General features: G+C 36.4%; 1 protein-coding gene across 10 annotated transcripts in view; it reads right to left on the bottom strand.

Moving 5' to 3' along the window:
- The window catches only part of NCOA1 (nuclear receptor coactivator 1), a 246,921-nt gene that overhangs the window by 47,896 nt on the left and 176,846 nt on the right, over positions 1-22,179 (bottom strand). For all 10 annotated transcript variants that reach the window (XM_053587813.1, XM_053587812.1, XM_053587819.1 and 7 more), the window contains 3 exons: positions 16,190-16,337; positions 13,587-14,907; positions 10,252-10,432 (listed from right to left, as the gene is read on the bottom strand). In XM_053587813.1, coding sequence (XP_053443788.1) covers positions 10,252-10,432; positions 13,587-14,907; positions 16,190-16,337 — 1,650 coding nt within the window. The remainder of the gene's footprint in view (positions 1-10,251; positions 10,433-13,586; positions 14,908-16,189; positions 16,338-22,179) is intronic.

Genomic DNA, 22,179 nt, shown 5'->3' with positions numbered 1-22,179 from the left:
CTGTCATCACCACTACATTAGAGGGGTAAACAAAAGATAAAATACATTCCACATGAGGTAGGAACAGAAATTAGAGTGAAGGTCATTTAGCAAATGGACAAAGCTCTGCAATTGTTAATTTGGGCATATAGCTATACAATTTAACAGTATAATAACCAAGACTTATAATGACAGCTCAAATGAAAAAAGGAGATGGATTAAGTTCTACAATTGAAGAAAACAGTAAATGCATTTCAGAAAGTTTTTCTGTAGGATTTTTTTTGGGAAAGCCTTATGATTGTCTCTGTACTATTTACACTAGAAAAAATTATAAGTAACCTGAATTCCAGAAATTTAGAGATTGGTTAATGAATTATGATATAGACATTGACAATGTATGGTCAAATGAAAAGAAAAAAGCATATTCTAAAATAGTATGTTCAAGGTGATTATTTTTTATAAACTATTTTGTATTTATTAACTGAAAAAAATCCTGGGAGGAGATATAGCCATATATATACTCACACGTACACACATATATACCTTTGGTTCATTTTAAGTAGTGAGATTAAAGATTATTTTTCTTTTTATAATGCTTATTTGTAATTTCTAAAATTAATATGTATTAATTGATCACTGTCATGGGCTGGCTCAATGTGCATTCATTATTCCCTAGTGCTGTGGAATAGTTGTCATTCCTAGACTTTTTTCAGATCCTTTGTTTCCCCTGGGCCTTGTACCTTTTTCTTTCTTGATTTTTCTCCATTTTCTGAAGCAAACCCTCCAAGACCTTCATTAAAAAAGGTGTACCATAATATTGTATTGTATACCATACAAATTTAAGCCCTTTTATGTCTGCAAATGTCCTTGTTATTGTTGCTCTGGAGACAGACCTCGCGCTCTGTGCCTGTCGCCCAGGTTAGAGTGCAGTGGCATCATCACAGCTTACTGTACCCTCAAACTCCTGGGTTCAAGTGATCCTTCTGCCTTGGCCTGCTGAGTAGCTGGGACCATAGTATAGCACATGTCATTATGCCTGGTTCATTTTTCTATTTTTAGTAGAGACAGGGTCTCACTCTTGCTCAGGCTGGTTGCGAGTTCCTGAGCTCCAGTGATCCTCCTCCTTGGCCTCCCAGAGTGCTAAGATTATAGGCATGGATATGGAGAGAAGGGAATACTTCTATACTGCTGGTGGGAATGCAAGCTAATACAGCCTTTTGGAAAGAAGTTTGGAGAATACTCAAGGAACTAAAAGTAGACCTACCATTCAATCCTGCAATTCCTCTACTAGGTAGGTATATACCCAGATGATCAAAAATCATTTTACAACAGGGTGGCGCCTATGGCTCAGTGGGTAGGGTGCCGGCCCCATATACCGAGGGTGGCGGGTTCAAACCCCACCCCATCCAGCTAAAACAGCAGTGCAACTGCAACAACAAATAGCTGGGTGTTCTGGCAGGCGCCTGTAGTCCCAGCTGCTCAGGAGGCTGATGCAAGAGAATCGTTTAAGCCCAAGAGCTGGAGGTTGCTGTGAGCTGTGACTTCATAGCACTCTACTGAGGGCAACAGAGTGAGACTGTCTCAAAAAAAAAAATCATTTTACAACAAAGACATTTGAACCAGAATGTTTATTGTAGCCCAATTCACAATTGCCAAGTCATAGACGCAACCTAAGTGCCCACTGACCCATGAATGGATTAATAAATTGTGGTATATGTATACCATGGAATACTATGCAGCCATAAAAAAGGATGGAGACTTTACAACTTTTATGTTGACATGGATGGAACTGAAACATATTCTTTTTAGTAAAGTATCTCAAGAATAGAAAAAAAGTATTCAATGTACTCAATACTATTATGAGACCAATGTATAATCACCTACACATTCTTATGAATGATAAAACACAACTGTAGTCCAGAGAGAAGAAGGGAAGAGGAAGAAGGGATGAGAGCGGGGAGGGAGGGTATTTGGTGGGACCTCACCTATTGTGCACGATGCAAGGGTACATTTCAAAACTATTAAGAGTAGAGGCTCAGCACCCACAGCACAGTGGTTATGGTGCCAGCCACATACACCAGGGGTGGCGGGTTTGAACCTGGCCCTAGCCAGCTAAACAGCAACGACACCTACAACAAAATATAGCTGGGCATTGTGGTGGGCGCCTGTAGTCTCAGCTACTTGGGAAGCTGAGGCAAGAGAATCGCTTAAGCCAAAAAGTTGGAGGTTGCTGTAAGCTGTGATACCATGGCACTCTACTGAGGGTGACACAGTGAGACTCTGTCTCAAAACAAACAAACAAAAAAGAACAGAGTATAAATGTCTTACCACAACAAATAAGTGAGGTGATGGTTATGTTAATCAGTTTGATGTAAGCATTCAACATTGCATACCAAATCAGCACACTGTACCCCATAAATGTATAGTTATGATTAAAAAAAGAATTATGGACATTCTAGTGGTATGCAGTGGTATTACACTAGTTTAATTTGCATTTTCTTGATGATTAAAAATACTGACCATCTTTTCATGTGCTGATTGGCCATTTTCATATCTTCTTTTGTGAAGTGTCTTTTAAAATCCTTTTCTACTTTTTAGATTGGGCAGTTTTTCTTATTATTGCCTTACTGTGACACATTTGTTAGAAATAAGCCAAAATTCATATATTATTACTTTTTACCTCACATATTATTAATTTAAGTACACAGTTTACATTAGGGCTCACTCTTTGTATTGTACATTCTTTGTGTTTTGACAAACATATAATGACATGTATCCACCAATCCAGAATAGCAAGCGGAACAGCAACAAACCTGAAAATCCCCTGTGCTCTCCAGATTCATCCCTGCCTTTAGCAAACGCTGATAACGAACCCCTGGCACACACTGATCTTTTTACTATCTCCATGATTTCACCCGTTCCAGAACATAGTTGGAATCATTCAGCATGTAGCCTTTTCAGATTGGCTTCTTCTCAGCAATGTCTTTTCATGGCTTGATAGCTTCCAAGTTTTGGCAATTATGAATAAAGCTGCTATAAACATTCATGTGCAGGTTTTTGTGTGAACATAAGTTTTCAACTCATTTGGGTAAACATCAAGGAGCATGATTGCTGGATCATATGGTAAGAGTATGCTTAGTTTTATAAGAAACTGCCAAACTGTCTTCCAACGTGGCTACACCATTTTGCATTCTCACCAGCAATGAGAGTTCCTGTTGCTCTATATCCTCGCCAGCATATTGTTGTTTTAGTCTGCAATTTTCTAATGACATATAACTTTAGGCATCTTTTCGTACGCTTATTTACCATCTGTGTATCTTCTCTGGTAAGGTGTCTGTTCAGATCTTTTGCCCATTTTTAAACTGGGTTGCTTGTTTTCTCATTGTTGAATTAAGATTCTTCGTGTATTTTGGGTACCAGTCCTTTATATTAGATATGTGTTTTGCAAATATGAGTTAGGAATATTTCCTTTGGTTCTAGTTTTTTGGAAGAGATTATACAGAACATAATTTCATTCTGAAACGTTTCATAGAATTACCAGTAAACCCATCTGGGTCTAGCCTAGTGATTTATGTTTTGAAAGATTATTATTGATTCACTTTAAGAGTTGGTTTTAAAAGAGAAGATTTAACTTTTTTTTTTTTTTTATACAGACAGAGTCTCACTTTATTGCCCTGGGTAGAATGCTGTGGCACTCATTTCATTCACAGCAACCTCCAACTCTTGGGCTTAGATGATTCTCCTGCCTCAGCCTCCAGAGTGGATGGGACTACTGGTGCCTGCCATAATACCTGGCTATTTTTTAGTATGGCCGGGGTGGGGTTTGAACCTGCCACCCTCGGTATATGGGGCCAGCGCCCTGCCCACTGAGCCACAGGTGCCGCCCAGAGAAGATTTAACTTTTCATGAAATCTCTTTTCCCAATTTTTTTTTTTTTTGTTGTTGTACTCTATCCTACGGAAAGTCTTTGTCTATTTCAATGACATAAATGTTTTTATAGAAAAGTTTAATAGTTTTAACTTTTATATTTAAGTCTTGATCTAAAATGAGTTCATTTTTTGCAGGAGGAGTGAGGTGGGGTTTGAGGTTCATTTTTTTCACATGGATATCCAGTTGTTATATCATTATATATTGAAAAGACTACTCTTCCTATCTAATTACCTTGGTGTCTCTGTTGAAGATAAATTCACCAAATAAATGTGGGTCTGTTTCTAGACTTCCCATTCTATCGCACTGATCTATGTTTATCCTTATTCTAAAACCATGCTGTCTCGATGATTGGTGCTTTACAGAATTGTTAAAACGAAGTAGTACAAATATTTGGAGTTTTCTTTTTTTTTTTCATTCAGACAGTCTCACTCTGGCGCCCTGACTAGACTACCGTGGATTATAGCTCACAGCAACCTGAAGTTCTTGGGCTCAAGCAAACCTCTTGCCTCAGTTTTTCTATTTTTAGTAGAGAGAGGGTCTCGCTATTGCTCAGGCTGGTCTTGAGCGCCTGAGCTCAAGCAATCTGCCTGCCTTGGCCTCCCCAAATGTGAGGATTATAGGCGTGACTCACCACACCTGACCCTGCCTTTCTTTAAGAAAGTAGTGGTTTTGGCTACTCCAGGATTTTTGCCTTCCCACATAAATGTCAGAAAGAGCTTGTCAATTTCTACAAAGATCCCTGATGGGATTTTTATTGGGACTATATTGTTCAACTCTGGAACCATATAACTGACATCTTAAAACATTGCATCTTCTAATCCACGAACTTGGTATTTCTCTCCATTTATTTGAACATCTCTAATTTCTCTCAGCAATGAGGTTTTCAGTACAGAGTGCCATACACATTGTTCTATTTAAAATTTATAACTCACCTAATGTGCACAACGCAAGGGTACATTTCAAAAATACTAAGAAAAGAGTATAAGTGTCTTACCACAACATATAAGTTAGCGAGGTGATGGATGTGTTAAATAGTTCCATGTGAACATTTCACATTGTGTATCAAATCGGTACATTGCACCCCATAAATGCATCACTGTGCAGCTACGATTTCATAAAGAAAAAAGAAATCTATACCTCAATATTTTACATATTTTTAAAATTGCTTTTTCTATATAATTACTTAATTGTATTTGAACATTACATAGAAATACAATTTATTTTTATAAATTAAGTATGCATATTGTGACCTTGCTAGAAGTTCACTTACTTGAAAGTAGCCTTTTCTTCCCATTTTGTAATACTTTCCAATTAACAAAATACATCTTTAACTTTTAGCATCTAGCTTCAAATATTAAGCTATTTCTTATAAAACAGAATTGTGTCATTTATTCCACATCTATAGTGCCGTTTTTGTCATACAAATGTATGACAAATACAGATATACTTTGACACATTGCATTATTCACTGTTAGTTTTGTTTCAAATAGATACCATTTTTCATTTAAAGAAACTTAAAAAATAAGAAAAAAGAATTTTCCATTTAATCTCCAGGTCAACTAGGATCAGGAAACTGGGACTCCCAATCCCCAACAGTTAGGCAGTTATTTAGGAATGGGGTTCTCATGGGAAGGAGGACAAAGGGGAGGCCTCTAGGCCTCTATCTTGGTGCCACCCACCTTTATTTTATCCCTAACTGCTCACACCTGGGGAAGAGGGACCATCCTACCAATCTACCAATTAGAACTTAGCCTGCCAACTGCAAAAGGATGTAGAAGACTCTACAGCTTAGCAACAGATACAGTAGAGTCTTGAAGGTGACCTGGAACAGCCTTAAGACTAATGACTATCACGTCATTAATGTAAATCTACAATGTGATCCACTAGGCTGTCAGAGAGGCTCACGAGAAGTCTGCGTCGGGCAGTAAAACTCTAGTTCCAGGGTGATCTCTGAAACACAAGATACGACCAACCCAGGCAATGTGAAAAAAAAAAAACCTGGCCATATACAAGGCCTCTTTACCTACTTGCTATGGCAATGGAGGCCCATTCACCATCTATGGCAAATGTATCTTGTTCTGTAAGCTTTCTTACTCTGTAAAACCTATCTTTCTCTTCCTTAATAAACTTTGTTTCACACTTGCCTTAAAAAAATCTGTATTTCAATTATATTTCTGGATGACACTAGATACAGAAAGTCAGTTGTTTTCTTATCTTTATACACGTTCTATCATTTTTTCTATCTTTTTCATCTTTCTATCATTTTGAGTAATATTAGGTATAGAAAAATAAGTACTTTTTTTTTCAGTTGTTCATCTGGCATTATGTGTCATTTTTCCCTGATGGATTTTAAGATTTTTGTTTCAGCAATTTGATTATGATATGGCTTAAAGTCATTTTCTTTGTGTTTATTTTGCTTAGGGCTTATTAAAATTCTTGGATTTGTAGGTTTATAGTTTCATCAAATTTGTAAATTCTCTGGCCATTATTTTTGCAAATTTTTTTTCTGATCTCTCTTCCTCTACAATTATTACTATTATGTGATGTTAGACTCCTTGGGATTAGCCCATTGGTGAATGAGGTCCTCTATCTGTCTTTGGCCCCTTTTTTTTTCTTTCAGTTTGAATAGTTACTGTTACGGTGTCAAGTTCACTGCTTTTATTCTGCAGTGATCAATCTGCTGTTAGGACCATTCAAGGACATTTTCATTTCAGATACTGTATTTTTCAGCTCTGCCAGGTCTATTTGGCACTTTTATTTTTGTAGTTTATAATTTTTTCCTCAGTATGTTCATATTTTCCTTTAGATTTTAAAACATGTAAGTAATAGCCGTTTTAAAGTCTTTTTCTATTAATTCTAATATCTTTGTCCTATCTAGATCTGTTTTTATTAACTGATTTTTGTACAGGTTTTGGATCATTTTCTTGCTACTTTGTGTGTTCATTAATTTACTGGATGCTCAAGATTATGAACATTACATTGCTGAATGTCTGAATTTTGGTGCCTTTTAAAGACTACTGAATAAATTCTTCAGGTAGTTAACTTACTTGTTCATCAGCTTGATCTTTTGAGGTTTGTTTTTTAGATTTGTTGGGAAGGTCTCACAAACCTGCTTCTAAGGTGAGGGCTTTACTGGGGTTGTGCTTCCGGTGAGAAGGCCAGGGACAAGAAGGTTGGGCAGGTGCAGGTTCCTCTGCCTGTCAAGCTCAGCTACTACTCGGCTGTTAGTGTGGCCTACAGAGCTGCATGCTACAGTTACCTAGAACCCCAGGCAGAAGAGGCGAGAAGGACAGCAGCACAGGAGAAAAAGAAGCAGGATGAACTGAAGTGGATTGCGAAGCCCAAGACGACAGTGTATAAAAGTGAAAAGTCCATGTAAGCCTGCTTTTCTCAGGAGCAGTAGTGGAGAAATAAAGCTTCCTCTGATAAATTTTCTACTACATGTCCCACATGTTCAAGGAGGTCTACACACTTTGGTCAGAACTTGAACATCTTCCACTCTTATGTGAGTTCTGGAGGTGGTTCAGCTCACAGCTTCCTGACAGTGGTTCTTTCCTCATAAGCTGTGTGTGACTTACCTGTAAACTATCATGTACAGTGCAGCATCCAGTCTAAGAGTTACAACAACTTTAGACAGACCTCTGGAACTCTATGATTACATATCCAGTCATTTCTGGCCCTCTGTCCAGCAAGTTCTAGCAGTCCCAGTCTTACTGAACTCTGACTGCTTCCTCGGGTCAGTAAAATACTTGTGCTCATTTTGGGTTCCTCCTATCTGTCTCCAAGAAAAAAGCTTAGATGTTGCAGAGCTCATCTGGTTTGTTTCTCTTTTAACAGAGATCACAGTCCCATACTGCCGATTATCTATTATTTGATAAGATTCTTTCCTATTATTTTGGTATTTTCTAGTTATTTCAATGGGAGGGCAAGTCCAATGCCAGTTATTATTGTCATGGTTGAAACTGTAAGTCCTCTTTCTCAAATCACAAGACACTGCCCTTTTGTCTTCTAGTGCCAATATTATCTCTGTGAAATTCTTGATTTGCAGTATATAATTCAATTCTCTCTGAAGGTTTCAGAATATTTTCTTTATCTCTAATATTCCAGACTGATAAACGGACAAGCTTTGGTACAAATTCATTTTTTTACTTATGTTGGGTACCTGTTGAACCATTTCAATCTGCAGAATCATATACTTTAGTTAGTTCCAGAAAGTTCTCTTATCTCTGCTGGTGGACTTCACTGTTGGATGATTAGGTGGCAGAATGGCTTTTGCACTTAGACTGCATATACTCGTATTTAGACATTTTCTTTTGGGCCAGTCAGCATCCCCTGAGAAAACTCATCCAGTCTCTCATGTTGGATGAGAAAAGGGAAAAGGACCCAAACCAATCAATATACATTCTTTGTTTTCTTTCTTTCTGTTATAGATCAGCCTCACTATGTTGCCCAGGCAACATACTCCTCAAACTCCTGACCTTAAGTGATCCTCCCATCTCAGCCTCACAAGTAGAAGGGGGGAGCCACTGCACCTGGATCCTGACTTTTATTTTATCTCTTTTCACCCTTGTCTCTGTTTCCCCAACTGTGCCTAATATGCTAGAGTCTGGAGTCTCTCTGTTTTATTTTTATTTATTTATTTATTTATTTTTTTGTAGAGGCAGAGTTTCACTTTATGGCCCTAGGTAGAGTGTCATGGCATCACATAGCTCACAGCAACCTCCAACTCTTGGGCTTGAGCGATTCTCTTGCCTCAGCCTCCCAAGTAGCTGGGACTACAGGTGCCCGCCACAACACCCGGATATTTTTTTGTTTGTTTTTGCAGTTCAGCTGGGGCCAGGTTTGAACCCACCACCCTCGGTATATGGGGCTGGCACCCTACCGACTGAGCCACAGGTGCCGCCCGTCTCTCTGTTTTAATTAGAAGAAATTCAAAATCATTTCATCTAATTCTTATTTTGCAGATAAAGAGAATAAAGTCCTTGAGGTAACACTACTAATAAACAGAGAATATGAGACTTGAATCTAGACTGCTGACTCCTCCTCTAGTATTCTTCAACCAAAATATTGTTTCCCAAAATGTCACAGATGACTCAGATTCGTCTTTGCAGGTGGAAATGTTGGTAAACTTTTAGGAATTGGGTCATGACAGCTAAAAGCTCCAGTAAGATTGAAATAAATGTAGTCCCATATCTGATCCCATAAGAAAAGAGATAGACTAAAGTCTAAAACCTAGACAAATTTTAAAACTGAGCTGGTTAGTTTCCTTTAGTTCCAAGGTCACATAACAGAATTATTACCACTGTTTTTTTTTTTCCCCCAACATCAAAATTTGATGGATGAAAGAATTTGACAGTCTAATCTTTATGAACTTGCAGTATTATATTATCTAAATGTCTCTTAAATAGGAAAATGCTAACCTTGGTTAGAGTAACAGTAACATATTTTAACCCAGTTGTCTTCTAAACAGTAGGTCACGGAAAACTCATTCTGTGAGTTTGGTTTATGTCTTACTTGAGAAAAGGAATTCCATAATCAAGAAAGTTTGGGAAATGTTAGGTTAAAGAAATCTCAGTAAGTTTCTTTAATACAAGACTCCTCAGCTCGGCCCCTGTGGCTCAAGCGGCTAAGGCATCAGCCACAAACACCTGAACTGGCGGGTTTGAATCCAGCCTAGGCCTGCCAAACAACAATGATGGCTGCAACCAAAAAATAGCCAGGCATTGTGTTAGGCGCCTGTAGTCCCAGCTACTTGGGAGGCAGAGGCAAGAGAATCCCTAGAGCCCAGGAGTTGAAGGTTGCTGTGAGCTGTGATGCCATAGCACTCTACCCAGGGTGACAGCTTGAGGTTCTGTCTCAAAAAAAACAAGACTCCTCAAAATCTTTATTAGGCATTGCGAAAACTTCAGAAGAGGAATATGGAATATATGGGATATGTGGTACTTCCCAGTGTATTTTAGTACGGACTCCTTTCTTTTTGTAACTCACAGGACTAGTGTTCAAGGAAACCACTTTGCGAAACATAATCTGATACAATATTATAATTCTGAAAGTCTGGTCATGGTACGTTTTGGGTAAGAACACAAAATTGCTCTCCTTAATATCAATGGCTCGCCTGAACATTAACTAAGAAAGGATATAGGTCATGCTGTAATTTAAAATACATATGATGAATGAAGTTTATGTGTCTAAATATAACTGGTTATTATTTGTAATGGTGACAATGAAAAGACATTTCATTCTAAATTAAAGCAAAAGGTCTACGTAAAAATGGTGAGAGACAAAGTTCTAATTCACATTACCACTGAACATTTAAAATGAAGTGTTGTCCCGAACACATACTGTTTAGCCTGGAAGTGGGTCTGGCAGTGGTGGACTGTAGTGAAGTCGGCAGGATCTCTGATTTGACGGCTACGTTGGTGACCGCACCATCCATCCTGTCTGTCTCACATAAGCCTGGCAACTGTGCTGCCTTCTCCAGAGTGGGTAGTAACTGATCGAACTGGTCAAGGTCAGCTGAAAACTAAGAATAGAAACCAAAGTTAGAGGAAATATATTCTACACTTTCATCTGAAACAAATGTAGAAAAAAAATCCTTCCTTTAAATGTTATGAATTAAGTGTGACTAAGAGAGGAAAGACAGAAAAATAATTAGAATGATTGGGGCTTCTTTGAAATTACATGAGCTAACTATTCCACTGGGGAAAAATATTCAAATGCTTATGCTATAGTATTAATATGGTATAGGATACAAGAAAACAATATTTATCTCATGTATCTCAGTATACAGTCATGTATAGAAAAATGACTGGACAGGAAAAAAGTGTCAGGAGCACTGTCAAACGTGTCTTGATGATGACATTATGGGTGATTTTTTTTTTTTACTGTCATATTTTTCAAAATTTTACGTACAATGACTTAATTTAAATTTACATTGACATAACTTTTGAAAATAATTTTTTTAAGTTTGGGAAACATTTTTAAATAAGATGTCAAAAAGGCCACTTTTGACTTTAAGATTTAATATTCTAAGAAACATATCTTGCCTCGGTGCCCATAGCTCAGTGAGGGGGGTGCCGGCCACATACATTGAAGCTGGCAGGTTTGAGCCCAGCCTGAGCCTGCTAAAACGACAATGGCCACTGCAACCAAAATACAGCTGGGTGTTGTGGCGGGCGCCTGTAGTCTCAGCTACTCGGGAGGCTGAGGCAAGAGAATCGCTTAAGCCCATGAGTTGGAGGTTGCTGTGAGCTGTGACACCATGGCATTCTACCGAGGGTGACATAGTGAGACTCTGTCTCAAACAAAACAAAACAAACAAACCCCACCCCCCCAAACCAAAAAGAAACATATCTTCTAGAACAGTTAGGGAGTTCTTACATTTGTCTGAAGTTATATAGAGAAGAAGAAAATTGGGCTTCATTTCACAATATTACTACGTTATATTTACTTTCAGATAATCAACATGAAATGGCTGTTTGGGTTTCATTATTTAGTTCAAGTAAAATTTTTGTTTTTAGATTATGTAAATAGAATTATATGCACGTGTTTTTTAAATGTCTGATTTCTTTTAAAATTACGTTTCTGAGATTCAGACATATTGTCACATGTAGCAGCTGTTCATTAATTTTATTGCTGAATAGTTCCCCAATGTATGAACGTGTCACAATTATGTAATGGATTTTGGGGTTATTTCCAGGTTTTGGCTAATACAAATGAACATTGTCATGAACATTGCTGGACATGTTTTTCATTACACATGTGCAAAAAGTATTAACCATAATAGAAAAGACTAAAAAACATAAAACAAAGAACTTTACTTCATCAAAAGGCATCATTAAAAGAAAAGACAAGCCACTGCATGGACAGGATATCTGCAAATATAGAACCATATCCCAAATACATAAAGAATTCTTACAACTCAATAAACAAAAAAAAATTCATTTAAAATCTCAGCAAGAGATCAGACTAGACAATTTACAAAAGATTACATCTATATGACCAATGAACATTTATCAGGGAAATGCAAATTGAAAGTATTAAATACCATTACGCACATCCCAGAAAGGCTAAAAGTTAAAAAAAAAACAAAAACTGACAGTACTAACTAAGTATTAGCAAGGACATGGAACAACTAGAAGGAATTCTCATACACTAGGAAAACTGGCATTACCTACTACACATATGCATATCTTACGATGCTGCCACTCCACCCCTAGGTCTACTTCAGCAGACACGCATGCACTTGTGTACCAAAACAGAAATATCAGGACCGTACGTACACAATGGCATTATTTTATAAAGCTGTTACTTGTAAAGTTAATTTTAAAGAGTGAGAGTTTTAATATATTTATTATTTAAAGCTGTTTTCTGATTAAAAAAAAAAACCCAATATTAGTTTCAGTGTAACAAAAAACATGAGACACAGCCTTATCCTCAAAGAGCACACATACAAAGAACCAGTCAAAATAGTGTTACTACAGATTACAATAAAAGGAAATACAAAAGCACTAGAAGTAGAGAGGAAGAAAATGTCTAACTAGCGCTACATGGAGAAGGCTTTATAAAGATGTTGTCTGAATTGGTTTGTGAAGATGAGCGGAAGTTCAGCAGGCACAGAGAAAGAAGAACAAGGCAGAAGATGCTTAGAAGAGACATGGCTTATCTCAGGAATGGCAAGGACTTCCATGTGCCTAGAAGGCAGTATGCCTGAGGGAAGAGAGAGATTTCCATGAGATGAGGTCAGAAAATCAAGCTGGTTCAAGAAACTAAAGGACCTATGCATACTAAGTGTGAATCTTTCCTCACAATGGAGTCTCGTTGGTAAACCCCTTTGTAAGAACACTGATGGCTATTTCATGAATGTCTATATTTTGTCTGTAAATGATGTGAAAGCTCTTAGAGGGAAAGGACCAAATATTTTGATTTTCTCAGATTCCTTCAGAGTCCACAAGCAATTATTCAATAAAAGAATGTGCTTATTAATTTTCACTCCTCTCCACCCCATCCTAAACATAGAGGTTCCTAATATATAATAATTTATGGAAAGATCTTTATTTACTTCTGTCTCAGGGCATTTAAAAAAGGGTAATAATATTCTACTACCCAGAATATTCAAGCTCCTTTTCTCTGATGGTGGTTGAGGGTGGTTAGAATCAGATGAAAAGGAAAATAGCTTTAGAAAATGCTTTAATGGAAATAAAACGCAAGCTAGACTAGGTAGCTTTGCCACCTCTTCATATTTCTCTCCCTTTTACTTTACATCACAGGTTCCCAAACGTAGCTACATATCAGAGTGCTCTGGGGAGCGTCTTTAAAATATAGATTCCTAGATTCTATTCACATGGAATTAGACTCAATAGGTAGGACTGGAAGAAGGGGGCAGGGAAGGTACTATTAAAAATCTCTAAAGATGTGAGCTCTGGTTGTATAGATAGGAAGAAAAATCTACTTTTTTTTGAATTCTGCATTAACACTGTAATCCTCTGAAGTTTTAAAAAGGAACTTTTTAGGGCATCTTGTGACTTTTCAACTATTGCTGCTAACCTCTTCATATATACTCATTGGATAGGATAAAACATCGCATGAATCAAAACCTGGTCTACAGTTAGAGTAGAATAGATGAAAAAGAAGAAATAACTATGAACAATCATTCTGTGAAGCAAGGAATTACTGACCTGGCTTTGGGACTCCAGTTTAATTTCCTCAGGAGCAGGTTTGGTCATTGGGGTTGGGTTTGTGTTACAAGGATCCATCTGTTCTTTCTTTTCCACTTTCACCTTTACATCATCCAGGCTCAGGTTTGGAGTTGATCTTAAATCTTTCTCATCTTTATCTAAAAGGTAGCGTAAGAGCTGGTGGTCCTTTGATTCTTTTTTCTTTGAAGCATCCAGTTCTAGTTTTATACTGGAGTTCCCTTGTACCTGTCCAGTTACTGACACAGAAGTAGATGTACTGTCCTTTTTATCAGGCTCGACAGACAAAGTGGTGATATCTGAGGGGCTACCCTCCTGTAAGAGTCGGTGCAGAATTTTGTGCCTCTCTGTCAGTGAGCTATGGGAAGAAGGGCAAGAACCTCCTGAGGAGTTAGCAGAGGCAGAGCTGGAAGTGCCTGTGCAAGACAACACATCTTTGCAACTTGTGTCTATATCTGCATGTCGTAACTGCTGTTCGGCAGTTGTTGTCAAAAGCTGCACTAGTTTGTGACTGGTTTGAGAGTATTTACTGTCTCCATCTGACAGTCTGTCATTGTTATGCAGAAGCCCTGAATCCAGAGGTTTGCCATCACTAGAGCTGTTGTCAGATTGAATCATTTCATTTAAAATGGATGCAATCTCTTTGTTATCTTTGGACTCAGCTTTTGCTGGTTGTATATTTAATCTACCTGGTGAATTCTGTGAGCTCATCTGCCTGAGGACTGGAGAACTTGCAGAGAAGCCAACGGAGTTATTGGGTCCTTCATTCATACCCTGTAAAGATGTTACTGGGATGTTTGAATAAGATCGGTTACTATTATTACAGGCACTACTTGTCATGCCAACAGGAGAGCTTAGTGTCGAAATATTAGGAGGGAATGAACTGTTTGGCATCCTGGGCCGTGCTGCCAATCCAGAAGTAACCTGTCTCCTTGGAGACATGAACTGTGCTAGGGACATTCCTGTACCTTCCATAGGAGAATTACTGAGGTTTAAAGAGGGATTACTGCTCTGGGAACTGGCCTGTCCTTGATTTAAGGCAACGTTGGCTACAATCTGATTTCCAGGTGAGCATCCGAAATTCCCTTGACTATTGCCAGAATTACTGTGAGCGCTGCTATGAAGGTCTGAGCTCTGTTGGCGGTTTACCCTGGTGGATACCATGCTGTTGTTGGACGGTGGCAATGTGGCTGAACGAGCCACACCATGAGCTGGAGAGATATTAGGATTGACCGAGGGGTTTACTCGGGGTATTGACATTCCAGAATTAGTGTCATCTTGAGGAGAAAGCCCACTGTGTTCCCTAAGGGGAAAAAGATGTTATTCAGACATCTTCATTTGTTTGAATTAAAATATATTTTTATGATATATATTATAAAATCAGACTATTAACTTCATTACCTTAAATGGACTGGACTATTAGTACTACTGCGAAATATTAATACCACTTAAAAAGAAATAGTGCTTATGGACTCTTAAATTTAAAAATGGTCTCAGGTATGTGTGAAAGAAATCCTTCTTGGTCTTGGGAAAAAAAATCTAATATATATATATACTTTTAAGTTTTTCTAAACAGAATATAAACAACATAATAATACCTTTGGTTGAAAAAGAAACTTCCCACACCTCTGTTTATAAAGCACTTATTCATGACTTCCCTATTATAGCTTTTAAGTATTTCAACTCCAAAAAGGAAGACTGGGTAAGGAAAATACTGTTGTCACTGATGTAAAAATTAAACAGGGTGATATGCAAACATAGTAGATGTTTTAAAAGAGAAATCACAATATGAAAAAAAGAACTGTGCTAATTCCACTCACAAACATAATTTAAACTAAAATTAGAAAAAAACTGAATGCTGAACTCAGGTTTTCAGTGAGTTCTTTACTCAAATTCATAATTATGACAACAGATTTGTGACTGGCATTACCATGTTCCAATAAGTAAATATATCAGATGAGGAAAAGATGAAGTGAGGGAAAATGTTTTTTGTTTTTAATGTTCAAGTTTAAATAGTTGTAAACGTGCAATTTTGAATAAGGCAGAAGACAAAAGAATAGTCCCATGAATTTACTATGTATACTAGTATAAAATATATCAGAGAGGGGAAAGAGTTAGAGGCAATGACATTCAAAAATCTCAAGTTGATACTGTAATGATTTGTAGTTTCTGTGAGAAATTGTCAACATGAATTCAGAAGCCATCAAGTTTGTCCTAATAAAAATAAAACACTTTCAATAATAATAATAATAATGATGATGATGATGATGTTAACAAACTTCGAAGTCTTTTATAAGATGCATATATGGAAACTTATAAAGTTTTAGCCACCTTTTTGGCTTTATCCCCTAAAACACATACTTTCAGCTTCACCTTTCCTGTTTCCCTTTATGAACAACAAAGCTGTTAGATGACAAAACTATAAAACCCAATATGGAAATATGTATTAATTACATACTCTTCATACTAGTTTTATGCCTGATTTAGAACTTCTGATTTCTAGCCACCAAGAGCACAAAACGTTTCTCTAAAAAGAGATATGTGAACTGACTTATTTCATAAGAAGCTCTCCAAGTAAGTAGTACCTGTCGATGATATGAATTCCCATGATGAAAGGTTGCATGTCTGGACTTTGAGGATAGCAAAGTTTACACTTGGTGTGGGCGCTAAGCATTGTCCCATCATTCAATATGAATCTATAGGATGGGCTGGAGGCAGTGCCACGAGTCATCACTGTTTCAAACAAAAGAGAAACCTAGTTAAAATTCGGACACTTGTACGTTGGGCAAGGAGTCACCAGATCTTCTTCTGCCTAGAACTTTATTTCAAATGCCCTCCCAACTGCTGCTTGCTCAGACTCAGAATAAAGAATAGTTCAGACAAAGTAGATTATCTATGGGGGGAAAAATGATTCCAGATGAAATATACCACTTGAAGACAGATTTTAATTTAGTTCTATTGAATGGGTGCTTCCTCACATAAATTACAAGTATGAAGAAACACCAGGAAAATATCAACCTTAATCTTTCTCTATAATGGGGCAACACTTCAAATCTATTAGGTCTCCATTAAAAATCCTGGGAAGTACTTTTTTTCCCTCTTACTCTCAGAATTATCTTTAATAAGTTTTATTTTTTATAAAAAAATAATTTAATTTTACACTGAGGAAGATGAGTCACTAAGGTCCCATTTGATGAATTATTATATTAATATATATTATTTTAATGTTTGAATTTTTTAGATTTAGTAAGCAAATTAAGATAAAGCCAATGATTAATATAAAAAAAAACAAAAACTAGCTGGGCGGCGCCTGTGGCTCAGTGAGTAGGGCACCGGCCCCATATGCCGAGGGTGGTGGGTTCAAACCCGGCCCTGCCAAACTGCAACAAAAAATAGCTGGGCGTTGTGGCGGGTGCCTGTAGTCCCAGCTGCTCGGGAGGCTGAGGCAAGAGAATCGCGTAAGCCCAAGAGTTAGAGGTTGCTGTGAGCCATGTGACGCCATGGCACTCTACCCGAGGGCGGTACAGTGAGACTCTGTCTCTACAAAAAAAAAAAAAAAAAAAAACTAGCTTAAGATAGCCAAATTGCTTTATAAACAACATAATTTACTTTTGTCTTAAAGCTTTATTATCAGCAGACAAAATTCTAAATATGTTTATTAAATATGTAAAGGCTATACCAGACTATTGAATAATAAAATATTAGTAGTTTTAGTATTACAATAGAAATCTATTTTAATAAAGATTTTATAGGTACATTCAGCTATAAAGGTTAATAATCATCTCCACTTAAACACAAGAATTACTACCATAAATGACTACTAAAATTTAGCCTATAATAAATGTTGGTCCTAGTTTTCAAAAATGTTTCAGAAAAGGCTTCAATTACATTTTAAAGGAAATGTGAAAAAGTCTTCAAATTAATTATTAATAAATAATTTTTTCTTTTGAGACATGGTTTCACTACATCACCCTGGGTAGAGTGCAGTGATGTCACAGCTCACAGCAACCTCAAACTCTTGGGCTTAAGCGATTCTCTTGCCTCGGCCTCCCAGTAGCTGGGACTACAGGCGCCCAGCACAACGCCTGGCTACTGTTTTGTCATTGTTGTCATTGTTGTTTAGCTAGCCCTGGCCAGGTTTGAACCCACCAGCCCTGGTGTGTGTGGCCAGCACCCTAACCACTGAGCTATGGGCGCCAAGCCAATAAATGATTTTTGAAGATACATATTACTTGAAGCAAAGAGAAGACATGCTCTATTTTGTTGCCTTGGGTGTATATCATCAACTGAAAAGTTCTAAATATGTACCATAATAAATCTGCTAAAGGACCAAAAATAAGGATATAAAATTAATTGAAAGGATTAAGACTTATGTCAAACTAATTATTTAACCTACCACATTCCTTACCCATGTGACAATTTCAGCTAAATCATTGGCACATTTACCAAATATAATGAATGGAGAAATTTAGCATTTAATGAAACAATGAAGGATGAAAAGAGCCTTTAATTGATCCTGGTAATTTTTTGTGAAAGGATATAAGTAAATGTTTGCTATAGCAAATTCTAAAAACGTATTAACAATCTCAACTGTTAATCTCTTTTTAATAATATATTTTGGAAAATACAACTCCAACAAAAGGGTGGCATTTTTAAAAACATAATTAACCCAAGGAATAATAAATCTAAGGATATATAAAGGGCTAGACAAGACAGTTATTTCACATTATTTTGCTTATGCCGTTTTATCCATTTCCTCATCATTGTTTATTGTCTTTACTACAGAGCTACACTGTCTAATATGGTAGCCGCCAGTTACACATGGCAATTTAAATTTAAAATTAAATAAATCTTCACACACTAACCATATTTCAAGTACTGCATAGCCATATGTGATTAGTGGCTACCATACTGAACAGTACAGCAGTATATTTTGACTTTCATTTTCAACCTTATTTCTCGTTACTTTTTATATTGCTTTGAACAAGTTATATTGCTAGATAACTTTTAGACATTCATTTTCCTTCTTTAGCTAGAATAAACATAAGGACTGGTATTGTGTCCTTTTCTTGTTTTCCACTCTCCACTGAATCCTGAACTATGCTTTGAGATAAAAATCTTCTAGTATGTACTGGCTCATTCATCTTCAACTTGAATCTCATCTAACTAGACTGATAATGATGTGATCAACTGTCATAACTTTTATTTACCATAGGACAGATTTTCAATCTTAGCTATATTCTTTTTTTAAAATTTATTTTATTACTTTTTTTTTATTTTTGCAGTTTTTGCCCGGGGCTGGGCTTGAACCCACCACCTCTGGCATATGGGGCCAGATCCCTACCCCTTTGAGCCATAGGTACCGCCCTTTAGCTATGTTCTTAAATATTTATGTTACATCCCAATTTATGTTAATGCTCTTATAGGAATCTAGACTTAATTCTGTAATGGAAATTAATGAGAAATATCTCGATCTATTGACAAGCACTAAAAAGTGAGAAAAACTAGAAACTTAGGCTAACATGGGAACATTAAGACTTTTTTTATGTAGATAACAGAAACATCAATAGTTTTTATGTTAATTATGCTGCCTAAACTGGTAGAACTGCTAACTAAACTAGGAAAAATTCCTGAATTTGGGGAACCCTATTAATTTAATACAAGGAAATTACACTTTAAGTTTTGAAGTTAGATTATTTTGGATGAGAATTTGTGGAGTAAGACTCAGCATATTATAATTCACACAGTTATTCTTTGAAATGAGAAAAAGGCAATATTTAATTAGAACTCAATAAGACCCTCCAGTTAGCTAAAATTCTGGTGCTTACTTAATTATTCAGATAAGGAAATAAATAGGAAGTCAGCATAGATTAACAAAAAGGATAAGAGCTTAAGAGTCAGATTTAGGCTTGACTTAAGACTTTTCCATTTACAAATTTAGGACTTAATGCAAATTCACCCTCACCCATCTTAAGTTTCTTCATCACAAAAATGGAGCCAGTAATATTGTGAGATAATATCTATTATGGAGCCTGGTACACAGCAGGGATAGGACGAGTATTTGTTCCAAAACAACAAATAAGCAGGTTCTAAAGTATATACATCCTGAGTCATAAACATTTAGTCAATCCCTGGACACCATTTATGCCAGTAGCTTCAACCCTATCGCTAATACCCTGAATTGAGTGAGACGTGAGTAAGGTAGCTACAATTCTTTACAGAACTGGTTTGACAAAAGATTTGCTCTACATGCCAAATTATTCCTTTAAGTGGGTTTCAAGGTTTAGTTTTGAAATCCCATTTTGATCTCTGTCCTTGCCCTCTTTTCTGGTCTAGTTTTGCCTGGATACTATACTATACAGATAGTATTTTGATCTCTGACTCCAGTAACCATTTCTAAACTTTACAGAGCATCTAGTGGGGAGTGATATTATTGAAAGGAATATTACTGACATCTCAGAAACTCTCCAAAGAACCTTTAACTTGACACCTATTTTTTTTTTTTTTGTTCTCTCTCTAGAACAGGCTTCAAAAGAGCAACAGAACAAAGGAAACATTAAATTTTCCCAGCTTACAGCAGGTGTAGAAATAGAGCTATTTGGTTTTTTGATTGCTTCCAATTTGGTGCTGAGATAACTTCAAACAAATATGCCTTACTGACAATAACTAAATGTATGAAATGTGTGGTACTATGGGTCAATGTCGGTAGAGATTTCTTTTTCTTTTTGGTATTTACCTAAATATGTGTAAAAAAATGCGATTAAAAATATTGCTATTAGATACAGAAAAAATAATTAACCTTGTATGTTCTAAGATTTTCAGTCACCAATGAGTATTTAGTGTATGAAAATTTGTACAAGAGGATAGTAAACTCAGATTTTAACGAACTATAGAAATGATCCTTCAAAGTATAGTCTTCAGATTTTAAATATTTTCAACAGAGTTTGACGTAAAATTATTTTCAGTTAACTATTATGTGCACTTTGGAATTAACTACATTATACAAGTCTCAAAGAAAATTCTGGTTAATCATGAATGTATATTTATGTTGCTTAGCAATATTTTCAAACTTTCTAATACTATTAATCTCCTTCAAACTCTTACTCATGATATTTTTTAAAAAATGAAAATAGCTTTATTTGGTGATTAAAGAGTTAGCAAAGAAACAAAACAGGTAAAGATAAAGTCTTTAGTAATTCTATCACACAGAGATAGCCACCACTGTTAACATTTTGTTAATTTTCTAGAATTGCAAAGTAGAAAGATATACAAGAGTGAGCTCACACTATATATGTTGTGTTTTCTTAGCCCACTTTTTAATATTACGATATATCATAGCCATTTCAAAGACAGGAAATGCTGATCATTATCTCAATGTAGATAGGTAAACAGAACTTTCATAGAACTAGTTTCTAGGATATATAGCCTAAAATTTCTTATGACTACTACTCTTAACTGCTAATTGATGTGCTCCAGGAAAAAGTACTATGTATGAAAAAAGTCTGGGTAACAAAGTTTTTATCATAGAACTTCCCAGAAACTTAAATACCTTCAATGTATCTTATAAATCCTCCCAAAAGCATTTCCCAAACTTAATCAAACATGAAACATCATTTCCTGTTATAGCTATTAATATCTTATAGAATCTAGGTTTATGTTTTACAAATTTCACTGTAAGAAAACATCTTAGACTGCAGACTCTGATTCAGTAGTGTGGGGTAGGGTCCAGGACTCTGGTTTAACAATTGTCCCAGATGAATCTATCTTATCAGGGACCTTAGACCATTATCACCCTAGACTTTTCCTTAAAGTAACGGTTCTGAATTAAACAAAACCTTTACTAAACCAATGCAGTTACATGGACTTTCTCCTAGTTTAAAAAGCTCCTCAAGTGATTCTAATACCTATTTCCTCCCAATCTCAGTGTAGCTTTAATCCGGTCCATGCTGAGTATTCCCACATATTCTTTGACTGAAATGTATTTTCAAATTTGACTCTAGAAGATAAAATAGTTAAAAGCAGTGCATGCATTGTTTCTGTCAAAAGCAGCCAAAAAATTAAGAACTAAAATGTTTAATGTGTATTAGGATTTTATACCAGCTGCTGCCTTCAAAGAATAAGTTAATGGGCAGAAAAAAAAAATGACAACAGATGGGGAACAAATTCTTCTTGCCTAAGTATCAATCACTGTAAAGTTTTACACACATCAGGGATGCAGTGGTATAATTTGTTTCACTCTATTCACATTGTCCCTAAGTGATGAAGCAGCAAAGAAATGGCAAATTCAAATTATAACTCTTTCCAATCTTAATTGACCAGTGGTTCTCAAACTTATGCATTATCTTCAAGGTTTCTTAAGATATCTGGGCCCTCATCAGAGATTTCAGTTCATCATGTCAACATCTTTAACAGGTGAGTCTCATCTAAGTGTTTCATGGATCACATTTTTCTTATTAAGATACTACTGACTATTTTACATGCTAGAAAAAGGTGTGCTCAATTAAAGACGTTTGCCAAGTTGTCCAGATCTCCAAAACACTAAAATCAAGTCATGTGGACTCTGGATAACTTAATT

The sequence above is a fragment of the Nycticebus coucang genome, chromosome 4 (assembly GCF_027406575.1).
Source record: "Nycticebus coucang isolate mNycCou1 chromosome 4, mNycCou1.pri, whole genome shotgun sequence".
Lineage (NCBI taxonomy): Eukaryota > Metazoa > Chordata > Mammalia > Primates > Lorisidae > Nycticebus > Nycticebus coucang.
Note: the sequence above shows the minus strand (reverse complement) of the source record. Positions and strands in the feature narration are given on the sequence as shown.